This window comes from Macaca nemestrina, chromosome 2, assembly GCF_043159975.1.
Source record: "Macaca nemestrina isolate mMacNem1 chromosome 2, mMacNem.hap1, whole genome shotgun sequence".
Taxonomy (NCBI): Eukaryota; Metazoa; Chordata; class Mammalia; order Primates; family Cercopithecidae; genus Macaca; species Macaca nemestrina.
Genome location: NC_092126.1, coordinates 87,939,142 through 87,959,823, shown reverse-complemented (window position 1 = coordinate 87,959,823; position 20,682 = coordinate 87,939,142). Strand labels below are relative to the sequence as shown.

Here is a 20,682-nt window from a genome sequence, read left to right as displayed (position 1 = left end):
TAAAAAAATTCTAAAGCAGGTGTCAAAGGAATACATGACCTAATACTATTTTGCTGATTCATAGGGAATGATAGAAGGAAATAACAATGATTTTTTAAAAGAGGTAGGATTATGGATGGTGTTTACTTTTTTCTTTATAATTTTCTGTACATGTTGCACTTATAATTAGAAAGAACCATAATGCCCTTTCCATTAAGAAAAAGAAACTATATTAGCCATAATTAGAATACAACACATTTTTCTCCGTTTTGTCTCAACATTTCACAGCATCTACAGCTGTCAAAGGCAAACACATTCCTGCATTCAAAAATAAACTAAACCTCATTAATTTATCTATTCAAATATCTTATATGACAATATTATATTTTCAAACTATGTTTTGAAGTTTTCAACATACTTACTCTGCTCAGAAATATGCTTATGATCTTCAGAATTTATTAGGTTGGTGCAAAAGTAATTGCTGCTTTTGCCATTACTTTCAATGGCAAAACAACAATTATATATATGTGTGTGTGTATGTCATTTCTTTAAATAAAAAATACATTATTAAAGGCTTGGTGGCTTTATTATATAATGGAAATGAACTATTGCACCTGTGACATTCAAGCTTCTTCTAAGTTAAAGAGCTTTCTCAACAGTCATAGGTAAACATGGTTTATACAAGATAACCAGCATCTCAACTGACTTAAGCTGATTAGATTAGGGACAAGCACTTGACACAGAGTCACAAATATCTCTGGTCCACAAAAGGATAACAATGACATTTCATCCTGGAGAATAGGAATAAAAGAATAATGTATTGGAGAATATAGCAATTAGCATTGGGAAAAGATGCAAAAATAAAAACAAAAACTAGTATAAATTGCAAAAGAATTAAATCACTTTGGTGATCAACACTTCAGTGAGACTCAGAGAACGTGTTTACTCAGGAAGAGTTCTCAGCTGAAACTTTTCTGGTGTACGCTTTGTGTGTTTTTTGGAGACTCTTTATTCTACAACTGGAGACTTCTCATTTTCCTTTGACATGAGTAATAATGTACCCTCCTGCAGCTCTTGGCTTACAGCCCCCAGGGATCTGAACACACCTCAAGCTTCTTCCCTCTCCAAGCCTCCTGCTATCTCCCTCTCAGCCCAGACAGAAATAATATTCGCCATACGCCACCTAAAACAACTACCTCTTCTGCAATTTTTATTTATTTTATTTTATTTTATTTTACTTTATTTTATTTTGGGACAGAGTCTCACTCTGTTGCCTAGGCTGGAGTGCAATGGTGCAATCTTAGCTCACTGAAACCTCCTCCTCCCAGGTTCAAGTGATTCTCCCTGCCTCAGCCTCCCAAGTAGCTGGGATTATAGGCGCCTGCCACTATGCCCAGCTAATTTTTCTTTTTTTTGTTTTTGTATTTTTAGTAGAGACGGAGTTTCCCTATCTTGGCCAGGCTGGTCTCGAACTCCTGACCTCAGGCAATCCACCCTCCTTGGCCTCCCAAAGTGCTGGGATTATAGGCGTGACCCACCATGCCTGGCCTTCTTTTGCACTTTTATCAGCAACTAGCCAGTGAATCTCTTACCACTTAGATATGGGAAGTAAGAGGCTGAATTCTCTGAATAAGAAAGACATCAAGTTATTCTAAGTAGTTTTGCCACCTCTACATCTTCCAAATAGTTCTGTTAAACTTTTTCCACTGGATTTGAGACTCCTTTCTTGAGAAGAGACAGAGACTTAAAGCACATCAGCAGCTTTTTCAAAAATGCTTCACTTTCTCCATTCTACCTAGCCTTTGCTTCTCCAACCTCTCATAAGCCAAAAATGGATAATCATCTCTGGGCCCATACTATCATTTTTTTAAAGCTCTACATGCTACATGCTAGTCTTAGAAATGTAGCATCAACTGTCTTTATGCCTCAGCTGGAACTGAAGCATCAGTAGTGATACTTCAATATTTTTACAGTATGTGGTTTTGATATAAATTGCCACTTCTTTAAAATTAGAACATAGGCTATCCTCTGAGTAATCATAATATAATTATATAACTTAAAATAATTATATCATATAATATAAATAAATACTATGTTCATAATATTTTGTATATATATATTTATAATATAATGAAAAATCTAAATGATAAAATAATTTTAAAAATATGTAACATAATTGATAAACAGATCTGTTTCTCATTTATTCATGCATTCATTTCATTCTTTAAAAAATAATTTCTCAATGTCTATTAGATGATGGCATTTTAATGGTGCACAAACAAGTGTAGTCCATTCTCTCATTGAGTCTGCAGTCTATTATAAAAAGAACATATTTTGTATTGCACAACTTTTAGGCTGTTTGATAAGAACTGACACAGGTTTAGAGCATGTCCAGGAAAAGAGAACCAATAGAAAAGAGATACAGCAATTGAACAAAATAGTGGACCAGTAAGAGCACAAAATTGGTAATAAATTCATGAAAAGTAATAGCAGGAATCTACTACTACTAGGAGGCACAGAATTAAGGCTAAGATTGCTTAGTAAACAGAGATTCATAATGACATGTGGTTAGGACGACTACTGAGGGAGAAGTTATTTTTGGATGAGGAGCTGTTATGTTTGTAAAGATATTTGTACAAAAATACAATTGTTTTGAAGAACAAAGTATGTTATCTCAAGAAAGAAAAAAAAAATATGGCTACTTGATGGGCCCATAATTGTGAATCTGTGTCTAATCACAGAGTACTACCTGGGAGTGTAATTGCTAGTGGTTATGCTTTCATAGCTAGCTTTGACACGTATGTTATTTTGTTGATTTTGTAGTCTAAGACTGGAATATAATGCTAACCATCTTGCAGCTTCCGTTCTGAGAGAAATAATGAATATTTTAATGTAATTATTATATATTTTAAATTTTATAATCAGTTGCCTATTTGCAAAGAGGACATAAGTCAGCTTTTAAAGATGACTACAGAGCTGAAAAATGAATTACAACAAGACAAGGAAAGCCAAAGTTATATAAGGAGGGAAAATAAATACGTAGCTTAGCTTGTAAACAAAATGCATGTCATAAAGTTCCTTATAAACCTACAAATACAAATTTGACTCTAAATTTACTAAGAGTCAAAGTAAAGAAGGAAGCAGACTAGGTTATGATATTCATTGCATCAATAAATTAAAAACTAACCAGCTGCTCAGGAAAAACAAACAAACAAAAAACATACACATAATTGTCCTTAACGTTAAAAAGAAATTAACGCTATGGATCTTTTTCCAGAAGACATTTTGTAATAGAACAGATGTCCATAATGAAGTTAAAGTAAAAACAGTTTTATAGAGTCCTTCTATTTTCTTGGTTTGTTTTCTAATAACATCCTGAGCCAGTTAGATTTATCTGCAACTTTCCCTTTTTCTGCTTCATCCTATATTGCAGGCAGTGGATCCCTTCAAAATGAGTTTTCTCAAGTTGTAAGTCAGCAGTCTCTTGCTGGTTTCAGCCAATAGGACAATAGCTAGGACACTTAGTGGCAGGAAGAAAAGAGAAGCTGGGGTATTTCCCTCTCTCTATCTTCAGTGGTGTCTCCAGCTGAGGTTATGTCCCTCATCTGCACTTGTATGCACAGACATTCCAGTCCCATTGCTTTCTCCCTCTAGTCTAGGTTTAGTAATGGCTCCATTTTGTGAATCTCTGGGCTACCTGAGTATCCCCTGATTGGCTCATAGGTTCCTGATCACTGATGGAAGCATTTCTCTACTTTAAATGCCTTTTATTTTAAATATTCAGGAAATTTTCCGATGTCTTCATTGGGTCCTGATAAATACAATCATTCATTACAAGATAACAGCGTATCTTTCAGCTCAATGTAAACAATTTTACATCGGGAAGTCTCATGAAAAGTGTTATTATCCACATATTAAATGTCCAGGGATGCTTATACAAAAGGGAATAGCAGACACAGAAGGATATAGGGAACACATCCCTGTCCGTCACTGAGGCCTAATCTTCAGGAAGAGGATTAGAATCCACCAACACCAATACACCTGATATTTCAGCACATGAATTAAGTGACACATCTTCAGTGGACATGCTTCCCTGAGAAAATTCCTGGAAATGCACACCTGCCAACATCTTAACTGTAACAAATCAGCATAACCCAGAAAGAATATCCTGGAGAAGTAGTACCTCACTACTCTATCTACCTACAAACAACATACATGATTCACCTAGGACTATTCTTTTTCTGCAAATATAGAAGATATATATGGAAGGTAATACCTCATCTTGCATATCCAGTTCTTCACTTCACTAAATATGTAAACTAGAAAACCTTTTACAACTCAACATGTATGCTAATAAAATAACAAACAGCTTTTCCAAGTTACCCACTAGTTATATGACATCACTGAAGCTTTTGAAGACAGTTACTTCAGCCCATAAAGCAGGTTTATTTTACTCTGATGTCATTAAAGTCTTTAATCATATGGCTAACATCCTAGTTTTTATTACCTGTATATCTGGCAATCTTTGCATCCCAATTTGGTCTAATGAGGCTCCCCAAGAGGGAGAAAATACAGTGGCTGGAGACTTTTAGTCTCCATAGTAGTTATGATTCTTACTAGTAATTAATAAAACTGCATCACAAATTTATATTGCAGTACCATAAATCTGAAAATCTGTGCCCCCCCTTTGAAGTTTCTATTCTTGTTGTGGTGGTAAGTTATGTTTCTCAGCTTGCAAAACTGACTTGAACCACGGCAAAATCATTAGTTCAATACCCCCGTGAGACATTTTTCCCAAGAAATGCATTCAAACAACATCTGTTTCTTCTTACCTACCTGAAAGACTTCTTAATATCTTCTGCCTGGATTGTCTTGAGAATCTCTTGGTATAACTGAGGATCAACTGTTCCTGAAGATGGAGTATCTGAAGGGCAATTTGTATGTACATAATAACCTATGAAAATCCCAAAAATAAATAAAATGGTGGCTATGCAAAGTATTTTTAAGAGGTGACAGAAGTTGCAGCGATTGCTCTTTGGTGCAGATCGTGTATAATGGGTAATGTAGTCAGATTCTTCTTGAAGTCTCTGGAACCTTCCTTTGGGTGAAGTTGCTGGTTGAATGGAATCAAGATCGAGATCTATAGTCTCTGAATGCCCTAGGTTCTGATTCTCAGCACTGTCTAGCTGGAATTGGTCAAAACCAGACTCCTCTAGTTCCTTCTCCATGTCCCACTCTAAGTCAAGGGCAGTGGCTTGAAGATCATCATTGTCTAAGTACTGTGAGTGTCCTGGAGCTCTTTGATCTGCATTGACCTTTTGATAGGCCATCTTTTTACCTGTGAAAATAAGAAAAATATATTTTAATAAAATAAACACACAATTTAAAAAACTAACAAGGTGAAAACAAAACAGTAAGCCATATTGGGCATCCATAAAATTTTAATGATTATAATAAAGGGAATTAAATTCTCCTTATAGAAACTCATGTTTTATTTAATTAATCTTATAATTTTCTGTTGATGTCATTATAGGAAAGGAAGACAAAAGAAAAACGAAAGTAGAAGGTATTTAGTGGAAAAGCTATGAGAAAACAAAATTACACACACACGCACACACACACACACACAAACACACACCCCATTAATCTTTGAAGCTCAGGAGAATAACAACAGTCATGAATGCGCAATTATATTGAAGGATGATGCAATGTAGAAGGCAAAATTAAACCTTCATGGTTACAAAATAACTTTTAAAAATTGAAGACAAAAGTAATAAAGCTGTTATTTGGTAAGTGAAAGGGAAAAAATAATAAAAGCTCTGGAATGATTACATTGCCAGAGCTAGTCTTAAAAACACAAATTCATTATAAGAATAGGCAGAACAACTAAATGAAGTATGAATTCTACAAGAAGCAAAATCTGTTATGTTACAGATTCATAACTTACCAAAAAGATTACAAAACTTTAAGACTATGAGAGAGGACCGAGATGTCCCAAGAAATTAGTGACATGAATTGGCCTGGCTCAGTGAACTTTAAATAAAAGTCTGGGATGGCATCAATCCAAAGAGGAAAGCCTTTTGCCAGCCTAGGAGAGTTTGGTTTCATAACCTTGCTACGGGAGTGGCAGATGGAGGTTCTTCTCCCCTGCACCTCTTTGGATGACAGCTTGTTGTATCCTGCTGAGTGGTATTAGGAAAACTGGGTGAATTAACTGCAAGTGGTCTTAAGCCTGTATTCAGTAACCCACTGGTGTATTATGGCTGCAGATTAAGAGTATTTATACTTAAATATTCTGTGTATTAGATTTGTCACCCCAGCTGGATCTTAGGTCCCTCACAATGTTTTATGATTTTTCTGTGTGTCCTACTGTGGTGGGCAAAGAACACAGCTCAACTGATAATTGATTAGCCAATTGCCTTAGGAATCGTGGTGGACAAGTAAATTCCTATGAAAAAGATAAAACAAGGATTTCACGAAGGGAGTGGCACTTATGCACAGAGTTATGGCCATACATACCTCCAATCTTGGCTAGCTGAGGCCCATATAATTAAAATTTCCTAAATTTTTAAGAAAGTTCAAATATAACTAAATATTACATTTTATAAAATAAAAACTGTAATTCTGACTAGAATTTTCATATGCTACCCTAAAATCTAGGAATCATTCTTACCCAGCATTGACTCAGTAAAGATGATTATCTAATGCATGCCAGGCAGAGATAAGTAATGAAGAGAGAAATAAATAGGACCGTATTCCACAAATAGGGAACCATCAAATCAGAGAGACAATGCAAACAAACAAAAAAGTGAGATAAAATATGCAAAGTGTCAGTGAAACTCAGGGGTGATTGATTCTATCAGAAAATACAAGAAATAATTATTTTTAAAAAGTGACCTCTAAGTTGCTTTTGCAAGAGAGGAGGGTGTGAGAGGAGAATACCCAGAAAGTGGAAAATTTACAAACACAAAGGAAGAATAAGAATGCCCCACTTGAAAACCCTAGAGTGGTATGCTATGACTGAGCATAGTGCACAAGAGCCAAAGATACTGAGGAAAAAACTAGGAGAAGGTGACACTGACAAAAAACTTAACTTTCCTACAACACAGGGTCTTCGTATATGAAATGGGTATAATATTAATATAAACTTTGTAGTGTTGTCATCAGGATTCATTCACATAGTGAACCCAAAGCATCTATTGAGTAGTGGATAGGTTATATGAGTTAGAAGGAACATTTCTAGTCTTAGAGGAGATAGAACTGTCAAGGATTGGTGGGGAGTTAATAATTATATAATTCTGCAAGACATTGTGGAGATGGAGAGGAGGATGTATAATATTCACACACACACACACACACACACACAATAGTGTTTTTTTTTAACATTTAGTCTGTATGTAGAGATTAAAATATAAAAATCACCACATAATATACTAAATGTTCTCATGGATCTACACTGATTTTCTTTTGCCCTCCCTCCCTCCATCCCTTCTTGTTTGGCCTTGTTTCCAAAATGATTCAAGGAAGTGTAGCATTTGAATTCTGTCTTTGGTAAAATCAAGACAAGCAGAGAAAGGAAGTAATGTTTGAAGTTAATAAAAACTATTCAGATAGGTTAGGTGATGGCTGATTAACTTATAGAGGAAGAAACTGAATCTTACTGGGTTTAAAGAAAATGTCAAAATAAAATACCAGAGGATAGAAAAAAATCTAAAGAAAGTAGAATAAAGACTCTCTAAACACTTTAGAAACCAATTTATTTTAATGTGCTTTATAAACTGCAATTTCCTACCACTAGTCAATTTTTTCCCCTTTGGCCTAAACATCAGTGAATTGCTGGTATCTTGATATGATATCATATTTACTTCTTTAACTGTTCAGCTTATGCATTATAGATTAACTTACACAAATATTTCTCCGTGCAGTTCTCTAGATTTTTTTCTCCCATTTTAATCAATCAGTCTCTCTCTCTCTCTCTCTCCCTCTCTCTCTCAAGTTGAATCATAGAGCTTGGTTTATGCTCAGAAAAGACTTGGCACATGAGAGTTACTACAGAAATGTGAGATCTCTAATTCTGACCTCTAATACAAACATTCAAAGTCACCTCTCTATAAATCATTTAAAAGCCAACTGCAATGGTGAGGCAGAGTTTTCATCTCTAGCCTGACAATAGGCATTCCATCACATGTACATCGGCAATTTAACGCTCTTCAAACATCAGACAGAACCATCAATTAGAATGTAATGCAGATAGAGATATTAACTCCTCACCATGATGGATATCTGTCTGACACCCTTACTACCGCTTTTAGATTCATTACACATCATTAAATTTTCACTGAATTCTACCTTCCAGCAGAGTCACATCTGGGATAAAGGTAGATGAAGTCACTTGATGCAACAAACTCCAAAGTATTTCAGGAAAATTACTATGGAAATGAGTATGCAATGACATGCATGATAAAGCATTTTAATCACTAACTTGGTAAAATCAATTATATATGTCTTATATATTTTATATATCAAATATATGTATATGTAGTATATATAAATGTATTATATACATTTATAAAATTAGTAACTATTTCTATAAAATTATTTGCCTTAAAAATAGTATAGACATGTTGCAAAAATAAACATAAATCTCTGCCCTGATAGTTTTGTTGCTTCCCTTAAAACATATATATATATGTATATATTTGTTGATATATATATATCAACAAAAAAGAAACTATCAAATAAATAAAACTTTAGTAACATATTCAGCTTGGAGATAGCATAAATTATTCTATGGTTCCCACCGAGAATGTAGCTGTCTTAAAAACACCTCTACCTTCTGAGACAAAAACATATCACATTTCTTTTTATCAAAGCTTCACATTCTCTAGCAATATGAAAATTTTATATTTAAAGACAAATACTCAACAAAATCAGCATGTCTTAGACATAATCACATAATAATGGCATCCAATTTTTTATTACTGATGCACATGATTTGGTTAGTTTGTATTGTCATGATACTTCAAGATTATCCCATGTGAGTGATTTTTAAAAAGTACATGTAGTAGATTTTATAATCTGCATGAATAATTATCTAAAAGAGATATACTTTAGTATAGAGGAGGTTATAGAAAATTGTGACATTTCTATGAATGGAAATATCTGTAACACCCTTACATGTTATATTGCACCACATGGTCTGTTTTATAAAATGCAATTCTATGAAAAGTATAATATATTTTCCGTATTTTCAACAGATCTTATTCACTTAGGTGACATCTCTTTCCACCCAGGCCTACAACCAAAGACTAATTTTTAAAATTCAGCATACTAAGACATTTATCTTTTACATACACTTATCCCTCTATTATAAAAATAAAGCAGATACAAGTTGAACTGAACGGTATTTTTCTGGACTGTGACAGACTTAGATTCATAATAATGACTATCCATCTATATTCAAAAGGTGATAGTTTAAAATAAACTGATTATTCTGACTGCTATTTCTTTCACAAATACTGGCTTAAACAATGTAAATTATATGAAAATAAAGGTAAGTATGGAAATAAAATGAAAATTTAATATGTAAAATATCATCTCTGGTTGCTGCAGAACTAGTCTAACACAGTGTCTGGCAAATATTTTAGATAATAAATCCAGATTAGACAAAAGATTTTTTAAAATGTTACATATTACTTGTGCCACTTAGGAATGTGATCACAGCAGGATTTCTTTCTTGTTCAGCAGTCATAACGAGAGAATTTATCACATGAATGCTCTGACCTTGTAAATCTCTAAATGAGTGGACTTCACAGTGAGACTATCTGGTTCAAATCCCAGCTTTGCTATGTTCTTTAAGCCAGATAATATATTTGTGCTTAAATTTCACATTTGTCAAATAGAAATAATAACTACCACATTTTTGAAGTTATTATAAGGAGTAAACGAGATAAATTATTTAATGTGCTCAAAACATAGTCTAACACATTGTAAGTGATACACTAATAATTATAGTGATTCACTCTTTTTTTCCATAAATTCTATAGAGCTAAGAAAATAGAAATATTTGGAGCTTACAACTTTAAAATGCAGGGTAAATTAAATCAAACTATGACCTGAGACCTTAGGCTTTAATAACAAGGACCTGGAGATGTTGAGAAATAAAGCTGTGTATCCAAATGCCTTTGAAAACTGGAAGCATCCTGTTAATCATTAGCTACGGTTCAGATATATAAAAGAGAAGTCTGGCTAATATTTATATAAAAGTCATTATTACATTTTACTATATCTTATTACAGCATTTATTTTTGGTCTATTTACTCAAAGAACAACAGAGCTTTTCCATGTTAAAGAATTCTGTTTAATAGTTCCAGGAATTGGTGATGTGTAATTTTAATTCTGAGTTACAAATGTTGTTGTAGAACACCATGTTTATCATAGAAGTTTGAGTTGATTCATTGACTATGATGTTACTGATAATATTTTAACTCCAACAGTATAAAAGACTGTACAGATCTTATTAGAATTAGGAACACATATAAAGGCTTTCTTACTTGTAAAAGTTATTTTACAAGTAAAATAGATGAATGACTCTAGCAGATTAGCTTTAAAACATAAGGCAGGATCTCAGTTTCCTATGATAATCCATGATTGAATCTTTATTGTACAATGAGAAAAAATATTCATATAGTGTTTCCTGAAGCTTTCAATGTCAAATCATTTACTGGTTTGAGTGGATTGATTTGAGGCAAAGGCATTTCTTAGAAATATCAGCACATCATCAAAAGACATTCATTATGCATCTTTGTGGAGCATTACTTTAGGTACTTTAACAGTGAACTACATAGTACTCATAGGAATTTTTAAATCTAAGTTTAAGAATATTCTTTATAGGCAAAAAACATTTGACATAAATTTTTCAGTATAAACCTACTTTATACAAATAAAGTCCATGTTTGTGGAATAAATTTTTGTTGTTGAAATCTTTAATGGTGTCAACTTGAAAGCAAGGCAAAAGATAAAACTATAAAAATAGTAATTCAGAAGACTCTGTTCCCTGACTTAATTCTTCAGTATAATGAGTTTTTTTTTTCCATTTGTGGTTTTATTGAAATGGCCTTGGCAACTGCTATAGTGTATGTAAATGCATCAAGAACTCTTTATTTAATTGCAGTTTTGTATATCAACCACATAAAAGAAATGACAATAATTATTTGTTGCTCATGCTTCACTAATAGATTAAATAGGACATATAAAGTAAAGGAAATTATTATTTGTGCTTTATTTTAGAAAAAATAAATCAGTCAAGGCCGGGCTTGGTGGTTTACGCCTGTAATCCCAGCACTTTGGGAGGCCGAGGTGGGTGGATCATGAGGTCAGAAGATCGAGACCATCCTGGCTAACACAGTGAAACCCCATTTCTATTTAAAAAATAATAATAATAATAACCGGGCGTGGTTGCGGGCACCTGTAGTCCCAGCTACTCTGGAGGCTGAGTCAGGAGAATGGCCTGAACCCGGGAAGTGGAGCTTGCAGTGAGCCGAGATTGCGCCACTGCACTCCAGCCTGGGCGACAGAGCGAGACTCCGTCTCAAAAATAAATGAATGAATAAATATATATATATATATATATATATATATAAATAAAAAAATACATTAGTCAAAGCCTACTCTAAAATGAGTAGTACACTGAATTTAGACACAGTGGATAATCAAGTTGGATAACATAAACTAAAATTTCACCCTGAAGCCTGAGTTACGTTGATCACTAAATGACATGTAAAAGGTATGCTTACAGAATGTCAAATTAATGAGCTATAAATTGCAAAATGCAGTCAAAACCATTTGAAAAAAAAAAATTAGTTGGTGAAACCCAGTCAGTTCATGCAAATTTCTTTTAGACACTTGCATATGCATGAGCACCTGCTAGTTCCCTGAGTAGGCCAGCCTTTAGAGTCCTGTGTGCAACTGCAATTTGTGTAACATACCCTAAATGGATGCTTAGTTAGGCCCACCTGAGTTCCTATATTTATGGTAAAGTTTTTAAATATCGGAATTATATAATTCAATTCAGGATTTGGCAAATAGAAGAGCTGATTAGTATGAACCAAAACAATAAATTTTATGGGTGTCCTGAACTGGTAGTGTGAACACTTAGTATTATTTAGGATATCTACCACATAACTTTAAGTATCACTAATATCACAAAACTCTTTTTCTCAGGGGAGTGTAAATAATTCCTGTTCTGCCATGGGCTCCTTCTTTCTTGGTCCTTTTTCCACCTCCACCTAGATTCCAGAGTATCTTTTCCTGCTTGTTTCCAGAAATATTTACTTCCTACTTCTATCAAATTTACATACTTTCTACCTTCAGAGTGTATGAAGTGGCTTACATTAGAAACACACATACGTGAGATAAATACATCCACAAACCTACAAAATAAAAAAGAGTGGAGGAGAAAAAATGTTCATATTCTGGCTAAAAGAAAGCCACTGTAATTGAGTTTTAATGTAGTTCTGAGCTTCACTACAGGCATAGCAAAGAGGGTTTTCTACAGGGTCTTCTCGAGTTCCATCAGCATTTTCCTGATCTCAGTTGTTAATGCACAAGGCTGTCAGTCTTAGCTGAAGGGTTTGTTTTTAATCTTACTTTTTTCTGTTATCTTTTTCTGCAGTTGCAGATTTCTGTATTGAGAATATACTTTTCTGTATCTAGTCAGATAAAGCTATGAATGTCCTTTTATCTTTTGCACTTAGATTTTGATGTACAGAATAACAATATCCCCACGATATATCATCCAAAATAATATGCTAATACACAATTCACTGAACTCTTAAAATGAGTCAAGAATTACTATAAAGTTAGGTCTTTACCTCCATTATGTCATTTAATGAAACAATCCTATACGTTAAGTGCTATTATTATCCCCATTTTATAGATGAGGTTATCTGAGACTTAGCAATTATTTTCCCAAGTTCTCACAGCTAGTAAGTTGGCATGTTAAATTTCAAAACCTACTCTTTTAAACGTTACAACATCCAGGCTTTCTAAGAGTTCCTGGAGTTAGCATAATGTTAACAAATGCAGAGATCTTATTGGCTTATTAATCACTGATTATGGCACCAAAGTGACAATAAGCACCAGGAGTCTCCGTGACCCTTCAATCTTAATAGTCCTGTCTGGATCCCCAGATCCTTGGATCTGCTCTGACTACATTCAGGACCTAACAGATCTTTTCGTTTTCCCTCCACAGCACCCTGGCAGGCTGTTTCCTGGCATTGGGGTTTTGAATAAGAAAGAATTGCTTCCAAGCACAGCGCTCTGAGGAAAAGACCACAACCTCTATTGTCTCTTCTCAACAACACTTATATATATATATATATTTTTTTTTTTTTCTCCTGCTGCCAAGGGACAAAGAGAAAAGCAACTCTGCTAAGAACTTGACAGTTACAGTTCACATTCAACCTGCTGCTGACCTGTTTTCCGACATTAAAACCCTTTGGCTCATCCTGTCCACTCCCTACTATGTGTAGTTTACACTGGAAAAAGAGTGTCAAGTGTGTCAAGAGTTAACACCTCAAGACAATCACCACTTGGCTCTTTGAGAGCTATCTGCCAGGAGGAGCCTCATAGCTTGATAGATACACTGCAATTTTTTATCTTTTCAGCCAGTGTGAATGATCTTAAATTGCTGCTTTTTGACTATGACTTTTGGATTTCCAAGAACAGAGAGTTGAAGCTTGTATCTACACAAGGCTACTAAAGCACTCTATTTTTCAGATGTTTCAAAGGTACTTTATAGATTTAATTCTTAAATATCTTTACTTTCAAAAAGTAACAGGTTTCTACAAACTAGAAGTGCTTTATTCTAAAATTATGTATATTCCTCTGTTTCCTACAATCATAACACACAAAGACTATTTAAGGCCCACAGTGGTAATTCAGCACACCTAGCATCTGTACTTTTTATTTTCTGAAATAGCTTTTCTCATACTTGTTCTTTTAGAAAGCAATGGTAATATACCATGATATTGTGGTTAAGTGGTGGGAAAGAAGGAGGCAGTTCGAAGAAACACATTAGTAGAGTATGTCTATGTTCATTTAAAATTTTGTTAGTAACAAAATTATGTTGACTTCCCACATCTATATTGGGTAAATTCTGAAAATCTATTCTTTAAGGATCCAAGAGTAAGCTCCAAATCTAAAATTTTAGTATTCAGCTTACACACTGTTAGGCTACGATCTAAAGAAATTTAGAATTGGTAATTTAACCCAAAATACTACCATTATACGATTTAGTTCTAGGTTAACTGCATGGTGTGTTCCTTATAAACTAAAAATCATGTGTATTAATCTTATATCTAAAAAATAGTTTAAGTGAATTATTATATTTTCCTATGTAGTAGCAATACATTAATGGAAAGAAAACCAAGAATTGTGAAGTTCACTCATTACTAAGAAAATATAAAACTTAACTTGCAATTAACTGATGACAAAGTCAAGATTAAACTACTTTTCAATAATTATCTAAGCAGCATATGAAAAGGGAGAAACAAATTGTCCAAGATTTTGCTATTCTTTCTTACTTCTAACAAGTCACATCCATAAATATACCTATGTCTCAAGCTAAACAAGGATATGTTTTTCCTTTAATATTTCACATTAATATTTTTTTCTAGGCCTCCCATTGATATAAAACATAGAATTTTACCTGAAAACAGTAACAAAATTATTCTTTTAATAATGAAAAACTCAAGTTTTTTCTATAAGTAAACTTTGTATATGATAGTACTAATTATCGTTAGCATTTTTAATAAAAATAGATGTTTAGTTAAAAAGAAAGGATGAGTAATACTCTAGCAATATGTTTTATCTGTATGACAGCTGGACATTGAGAGGTTAATTTTTATTACAAATTTATAGACATGTCTACTAATAGTTTTGGGTAAATTCAAGCTACTAAACAGTTTACTAAAGACCATATTGAGCAATTCTTATGTCACTTATATTTTATTTATGAACAGGAATATAAAAAATGAAAGACCTCCAATGGCACATAAAAGTAATGCTGGTACGAAACTAAATGTCAGGCAAAAGGCATGAAAATGTAAGAGCCACAAAGACATTAAATATAAAACATGTAACAGAACTTTTATATAACTGACACCATTGAAAAGTCATTTGTTATAATATTGTATGCAAAAATTTTAGAATTCACCTAATCTTTAATTTAAAATGTCAAATATTACTTTATCAACATGAATTTTAGCTTCTTTTTCCATTTCATTTTTTTGTTTCTGTAATGCACCCTCTATTTTAAAATTTATATATGTTTTCATCCCTTCAGCCTTTCTCATTATTTCATTTTTACCTTTTTATTCTTAATAATTTCACTGTTGATATCTAAGGCATCTATTTTAAAATAATAAAATAACTGCCCATAAAAAGTTCATTTCATTTTTTCCTATGTATTGAGAATGATATATTTTAAACTATAAAGAACCAGTGGATGTTTTCTTAGAAATGACTGTCAAAACAAAGACTATGTTTTCCTCTATCATTCCAAATACATCAGATCTTTATTTTTCAAAATGATAGTAAAGTTTGACTTATCCATAACCTGCTGTTTGGAGTCATAGTCTCTGACCCGCTGTATGAAAAACGAAACAAAAGACTCTTTTCCCTAACGCTTTCACAAATACTCCCTTCAGCTATTGCAACTGGTGAGACTTCTGATTTCAATCATCCTTTATAATTATAACCTATTATCCCCAAATAAAATATCTATATCTTTTGAGACAGAGTCTCACTCTGTCACCAGGCTGGAGTGCAGTGGCACGATCTCCGCTCATTGCAACCTCCACCTCCCGGGTTCAGGTGATTTTCCTGCCTCAGCCTCCCGAGTAACTGGGACTACAGGCACGTGCCACCACGCCCAGTTAATTTTTGTATTTTTAGTAGAGACAGAGTTTCACCATGTTGTCCAGGATGGTCTAGATCTCTTGACCTTGTGATCTGCTCAGCCTCCCAAAGTGCTGGGATTACAGGCGTGAGCCACCGCGCCTGGCGAAAATATCTGTATCTTAACCACATGTCTTAGGAACCAAAATATATCCGTTGTCTTTTCTCTCTTTCCTTATTTTTATTTTCATAATCCTGTAAAGGGTTTAAAATTAAAATTACTCAGGTCTCTTTGTTTCCTGAGTAATTTATAACACTTGAGAGCCCCCACAATGGAAATATCTCGGTTTCTGCAGAAAATAGGAGCATAATATTTAAGGATGAAGAAAACAAAAATTATGATAACAATAAAAATAGGAGCATGCATTGCAACACGAGTTATAAGCAGTAACGACCTTAACTAGTTTCACTATGGTAAAGAGTATAGTATTAACAGGAAAAACAGCACACAATTATTTAGCACTATATGCCCTCTACTTATATTAAGTAATTTAACATCAGAACAACACCATGAAGTTACTATTAAGAGAGAGAGTTGAAGTAACTTGCCCTCAATCATGCAAGTTTTGAACACAAGGCAGCCTGGTTCCAGAATCTGTGTTCTTAACCACTCTTCCATGATTACAGAAAGGAATCCCATGAAGGCATATTGGGAATTGCACCAAAAATAAAATACACAGGAGAACGTAACTCAACTTCCCCAAAATCAAGCCCTAACAAAATTGTGTAGTATGACCTTTTCCCATAGGCTCCATCAGTATGTAGCCCCCTTAGAGTCTTTTGGGGAAAAAGTAGGGAGAAGATAGGAACTCACACATTCACACAAACATAGAGTGTCTATACTCTGTCCTCACGTACTGCTAGTGGCTCCCCCAAACACATTTTGCATGTAACCACATGGCTACCAGCTGCCTATGTTTGTGATTTTTATTTTAATTATTTTTCATTTTTTTCACAGTTGACTTTTTCATTTCGGTTCCACCTCCAAGAATTATATCTTATTCATATTTGTATTGTCTGTAGTTTCATAATAATTCTTTGACAATAGAAATGTTTGACTAAATCCGTAACTTTAAAAAAAACCCAAATAATTCAATAATTGCCTCCTATTTTTATCTATGCTCTTTTAAGAATAGATATATACCTTAAGAGAAATCATTTAATTTAAATGTGACGGTTCTTAAGCAGATGGACAATGAAACATATATTTGCTGAGGTGTCTTATGAACATTGTAATTAAGGCATAGATAACTTACAAAGAAGGAATTCTTATAGCCCTGAGTACCAAGAAATTAAACTACCTTGTTGGAGAGACCATATGGAGAAGCCCTGAGACCACGAGGAGAAGCAGAACTAGACACCCAAACCAAAGTTCCAGGCATACGAATGAAGCTATCTCGGCCCTTTAGACCCGACTTGCCAGCAGGTGAGTGCTACCAAGTGACAAGCAGTCAATGCCATGTGGAGCAAAAAAATAGGCCAGCTGAGACCTGCCTGTATTCTTTATCCAATAATGAGACATAATTAAATTACTGCTGGTCAAAGCCACAAAATTTGGGGGGTAGTTTTTTTTACTCAGCAATAAATGACCAGAACACCACTCAAGCTATTTTTATCAAAACACAAACCTGATCACATCACTTGGCTGCTTAAAATCCTATTCTCCACCAACATAAAATTGCAGATTCCTTTCCAAAGCATATAAGACCTTCATGTCCTGGTCTACACTTCCATTCTGAACCTTCCCGCTACTCCCTGCTTTCAAGCCTCTTCTAGGCATACACAGTGCATGTTATTCCTCGGCCTGATTTGCCCTCAGCTTCAGTTCTTAACTATAGTTAATTTGTTGAGTTATATTTTATCTTTGAAGCTTTGTGCTGTTTCTTGAACCTGGTAGTTGCTCAATAAATAATAGTCCCCAAATAGGTACAGCATCTTAAAGAAAGTATAGAATTTAGGGTCAGATAATTGTCATTTTACCAGCAACATGTTTGGTGGTAGGTATTTTACCTCATTCAGTCTTCAGAATAGGATAGTAATACCTCATCTATATACTTTTGAAAATTAATTGATGAATAAAGTTAAATGTTATAAAGGCACTTGATAAACTGTAAAACTCTATGTAACTATTATTGTTTTAGTTACAAAATAATTATAAACTATCAGGAGTCAAGACAGCTAGGTTCGAAACCTGCATCCACAATTACTAGGTATGAACTCCAGAAAAAGTCACTGTTCTTCATAGGTAGAACTAGATTTTTTTGGTGAAAACGAAATGAAATCATTTTATAAATGTATGTTTTAAGTACTATTTATTAATATTTTATTATTACTGAACGGTCACAACTGATTAATAAAAATTGGTTAACATTAATTAAATGAATCATTATTTCACATGTATGCACACACCCGGACACCCCAAATTCTGAACACTGCAGATGTAGGGAGAGAAATATGCACCATGAGTGCTTGAATTTCTCCAATCCCTGAAAAAGAAAACAAAGCCTGGAAGGAGAGGATGAACTTCCAGGCTGTGTGTCAGATGTGAAGGTTGTTGCTGGGGGAACAGGGGACAGAAGATGAGAAGGAAGAAAGAAGGAAGCGGCTTCTGGAGGGCGGTTCCTGGAAAATCCATCCTAGAGTTTACCAACGTCCAGTTCCTTAAACACATTATAAAGTTTTTATTTACATATGCCTTTCAGAACTGGTGTTTGTTATGTGGACAACGCAAAGTTAAAAACTAAACCAGGTCCTGTATCTTACATCTCAAGGGGGATAATGTGAAGAGATCTATGGGAAAAGATTAATCCAACTCCCCTCCTGTACATAATACATTTTGAAAGGAATTTATCCAGAAAAATCCATTTAGCTATGCCCAAAACAATCAAGACTTACTGTGTAGAGATTGAGGAGCCTCAGTCCATCTGCTGATAATATTTATTGCTTTTTGGCACCTTCTACATATTTATCAAGCCTATGTAAAAGAAAGCTATGCCTATTTCTAGGACAAAAACAGATGGTGTTCCAGCAGGTAATAATTTAATTAAATAGCTCCTAAAGCATGAACAAATTGTTCAAAAAAAGAAAATATTTTTATTTATTCTTTAAAAATAGGGAGGGAAAGAAAAAAGTAAATCACGTTTGACTTTTGTTAATGCAATAAAATTAGGTTTCACTGAATCTCCTCTTCTTAAAAAATAAAGTGCTTCTCCCTGTCTGCCCTCCTGCTATATTGAAATCAAAATTGCCATAAATAAAACTGATATTGTTCATCTAGCATACTTTATCACCTCTAAGAATTAATTTCAAGTTAAATATATTTTGATAAGGTTGAATTCATATATTCTTAGAAAAGAACGCATTCTATGATATCCAAATTAGCTGCATAATGCACTTTATGAATAAAATGGGATAGAAATAATAAACTACATATTTATAATAAACTTCAGACTCTAATAACCAAAACCAGTCTTCCATTCCAGTTAAATCCACAAGGCCCTTTTAAAGCCCCTGTTATATATGGATTAAAGATGTCATTATTAGTAGAAAACTATAACAGTTTTGCATTGTAACTTAGTAAAGATTGTGCACTGGGTGTAAGACAGAAATGGGTATGAATCCCCAAATTGCCACTGATTGTGTGACCTTAGGCCAGAAATTGATGCCTTAAAGATTCCGTCATTTATTGTGTTTTCATAAACACACATACACACACACAGACACACACGCAGACACACACACACACACACACAGAGGGAGGGAGAGAGAGAGAGAGAGAGAGACAACGACAGTGGTTATAGGGCACTGTGAGACTTCAGTGGAAAAATTTCAATCACTTAGCACAGCTCTTAAGACAGAGTATGTGTTCCACAAATGACTCCAAATCATTATTGCCTTTAAGATTATTAAGCAATAACAATATGCGTACAATATTAGAGCCATGAAAATATAAACCAAAAATGTACAATAAATGGTTCCAAGTAAATTACAATCTATCAGTAAAGAAAATACTAACTTATATAAACACTTTAAAATCCAATTCGGAAGTAAATTGTGGGGTCTATCGTTAAGAAATCAGAAATGGTTAAGTTAAAGAGGGCTTCAACAAGAACCAAAGCTGTGCTTTTTTAAAATGGATAAGCTTTAAATAAAGAGATAATAAAGACGAGCTGGTGGGAATATGCATCGGTATGTAGGAGTCAGTGAGGGATCTCCCTTAATGTAGAAAAAGGTACATATTAGAAGCCAGTAGGAAAGAAATTTAGATTGGTGGGATAAGAAGGGAGTCTTCATATGTCATTCCAGATTATTCCAGGATAAAGACACTATGAGAGTTGAGTTTCACAAAATAATATAGATCAAGGAGAAGCTGGTATTAAAGACATTATTACAGTGAGGCCGGATAACTGGATTACCCCAGAAAGATATACAGATAGATACCAGTGAACATCGAAATCATTTACACTAAACGCTGATGAATTAGTTAGTACTCAAAGTGGATACACTTGACTTAATCATTTTATAATCATTTATAATTATACTGTGTTATATTTATCACATTATATTTAATAACATAATTATACTTATATAAATTTTGTCTTGTTTTGCTTCAGATAATGACGACAGCAATACATTTTCTACATTCATATCCTCAATCATATGTTTCCGAATGTTTACTGAAAAATTGGTTTGAAAGAAAGGTGACTAGTTATTGGTCTTGCTCTGACAGCTGTGGAAACCATT

General features: G+C 33.9%; 1 protein-coding gene and 1 long non-coding RNA gene across 11 annotated transcripts in view; one reads left to right on the top strand and one right to left on the bottom strand.

Annotated features, from left to right (window-relative positions):
- Positions 1 to 20,682, bottom strand: part of LOC105489997 (N-acetylated alpha-linked acidic dipeptidase like 2) — a 1,462,458-nt gene that overhangs the window by 742,099 nt on the left and 699,677 nt on the right. For all 10 annotated transcript variants that reach the window (XM_071091264.1, XM_071091263.1, XM_071091268.1 and 7 more), the window contains one exon: positions 4,816 to 5,317. In XM_071091264.1, the coding sequence (XP_070947365.1) occupies positions 4,816 to 5,317 (502 nt within the window). The remainder of the gene's footprint in view (positions 1 to 4,815; positions 5,318 to 20,682) is intronic.
- LOC139361920 (uncharacterized) lies at positions 13,635 to 20,674 on the top strand. The gene is made up of 3 exons (XR_011619900.1): positions 13,635 to 13,769; positions 17,251 to 17,365; positions 20,553 to 20,674. It is a non-coding gene; the product is annotated as an uncharacterized lncRNA (long non-coding RNA).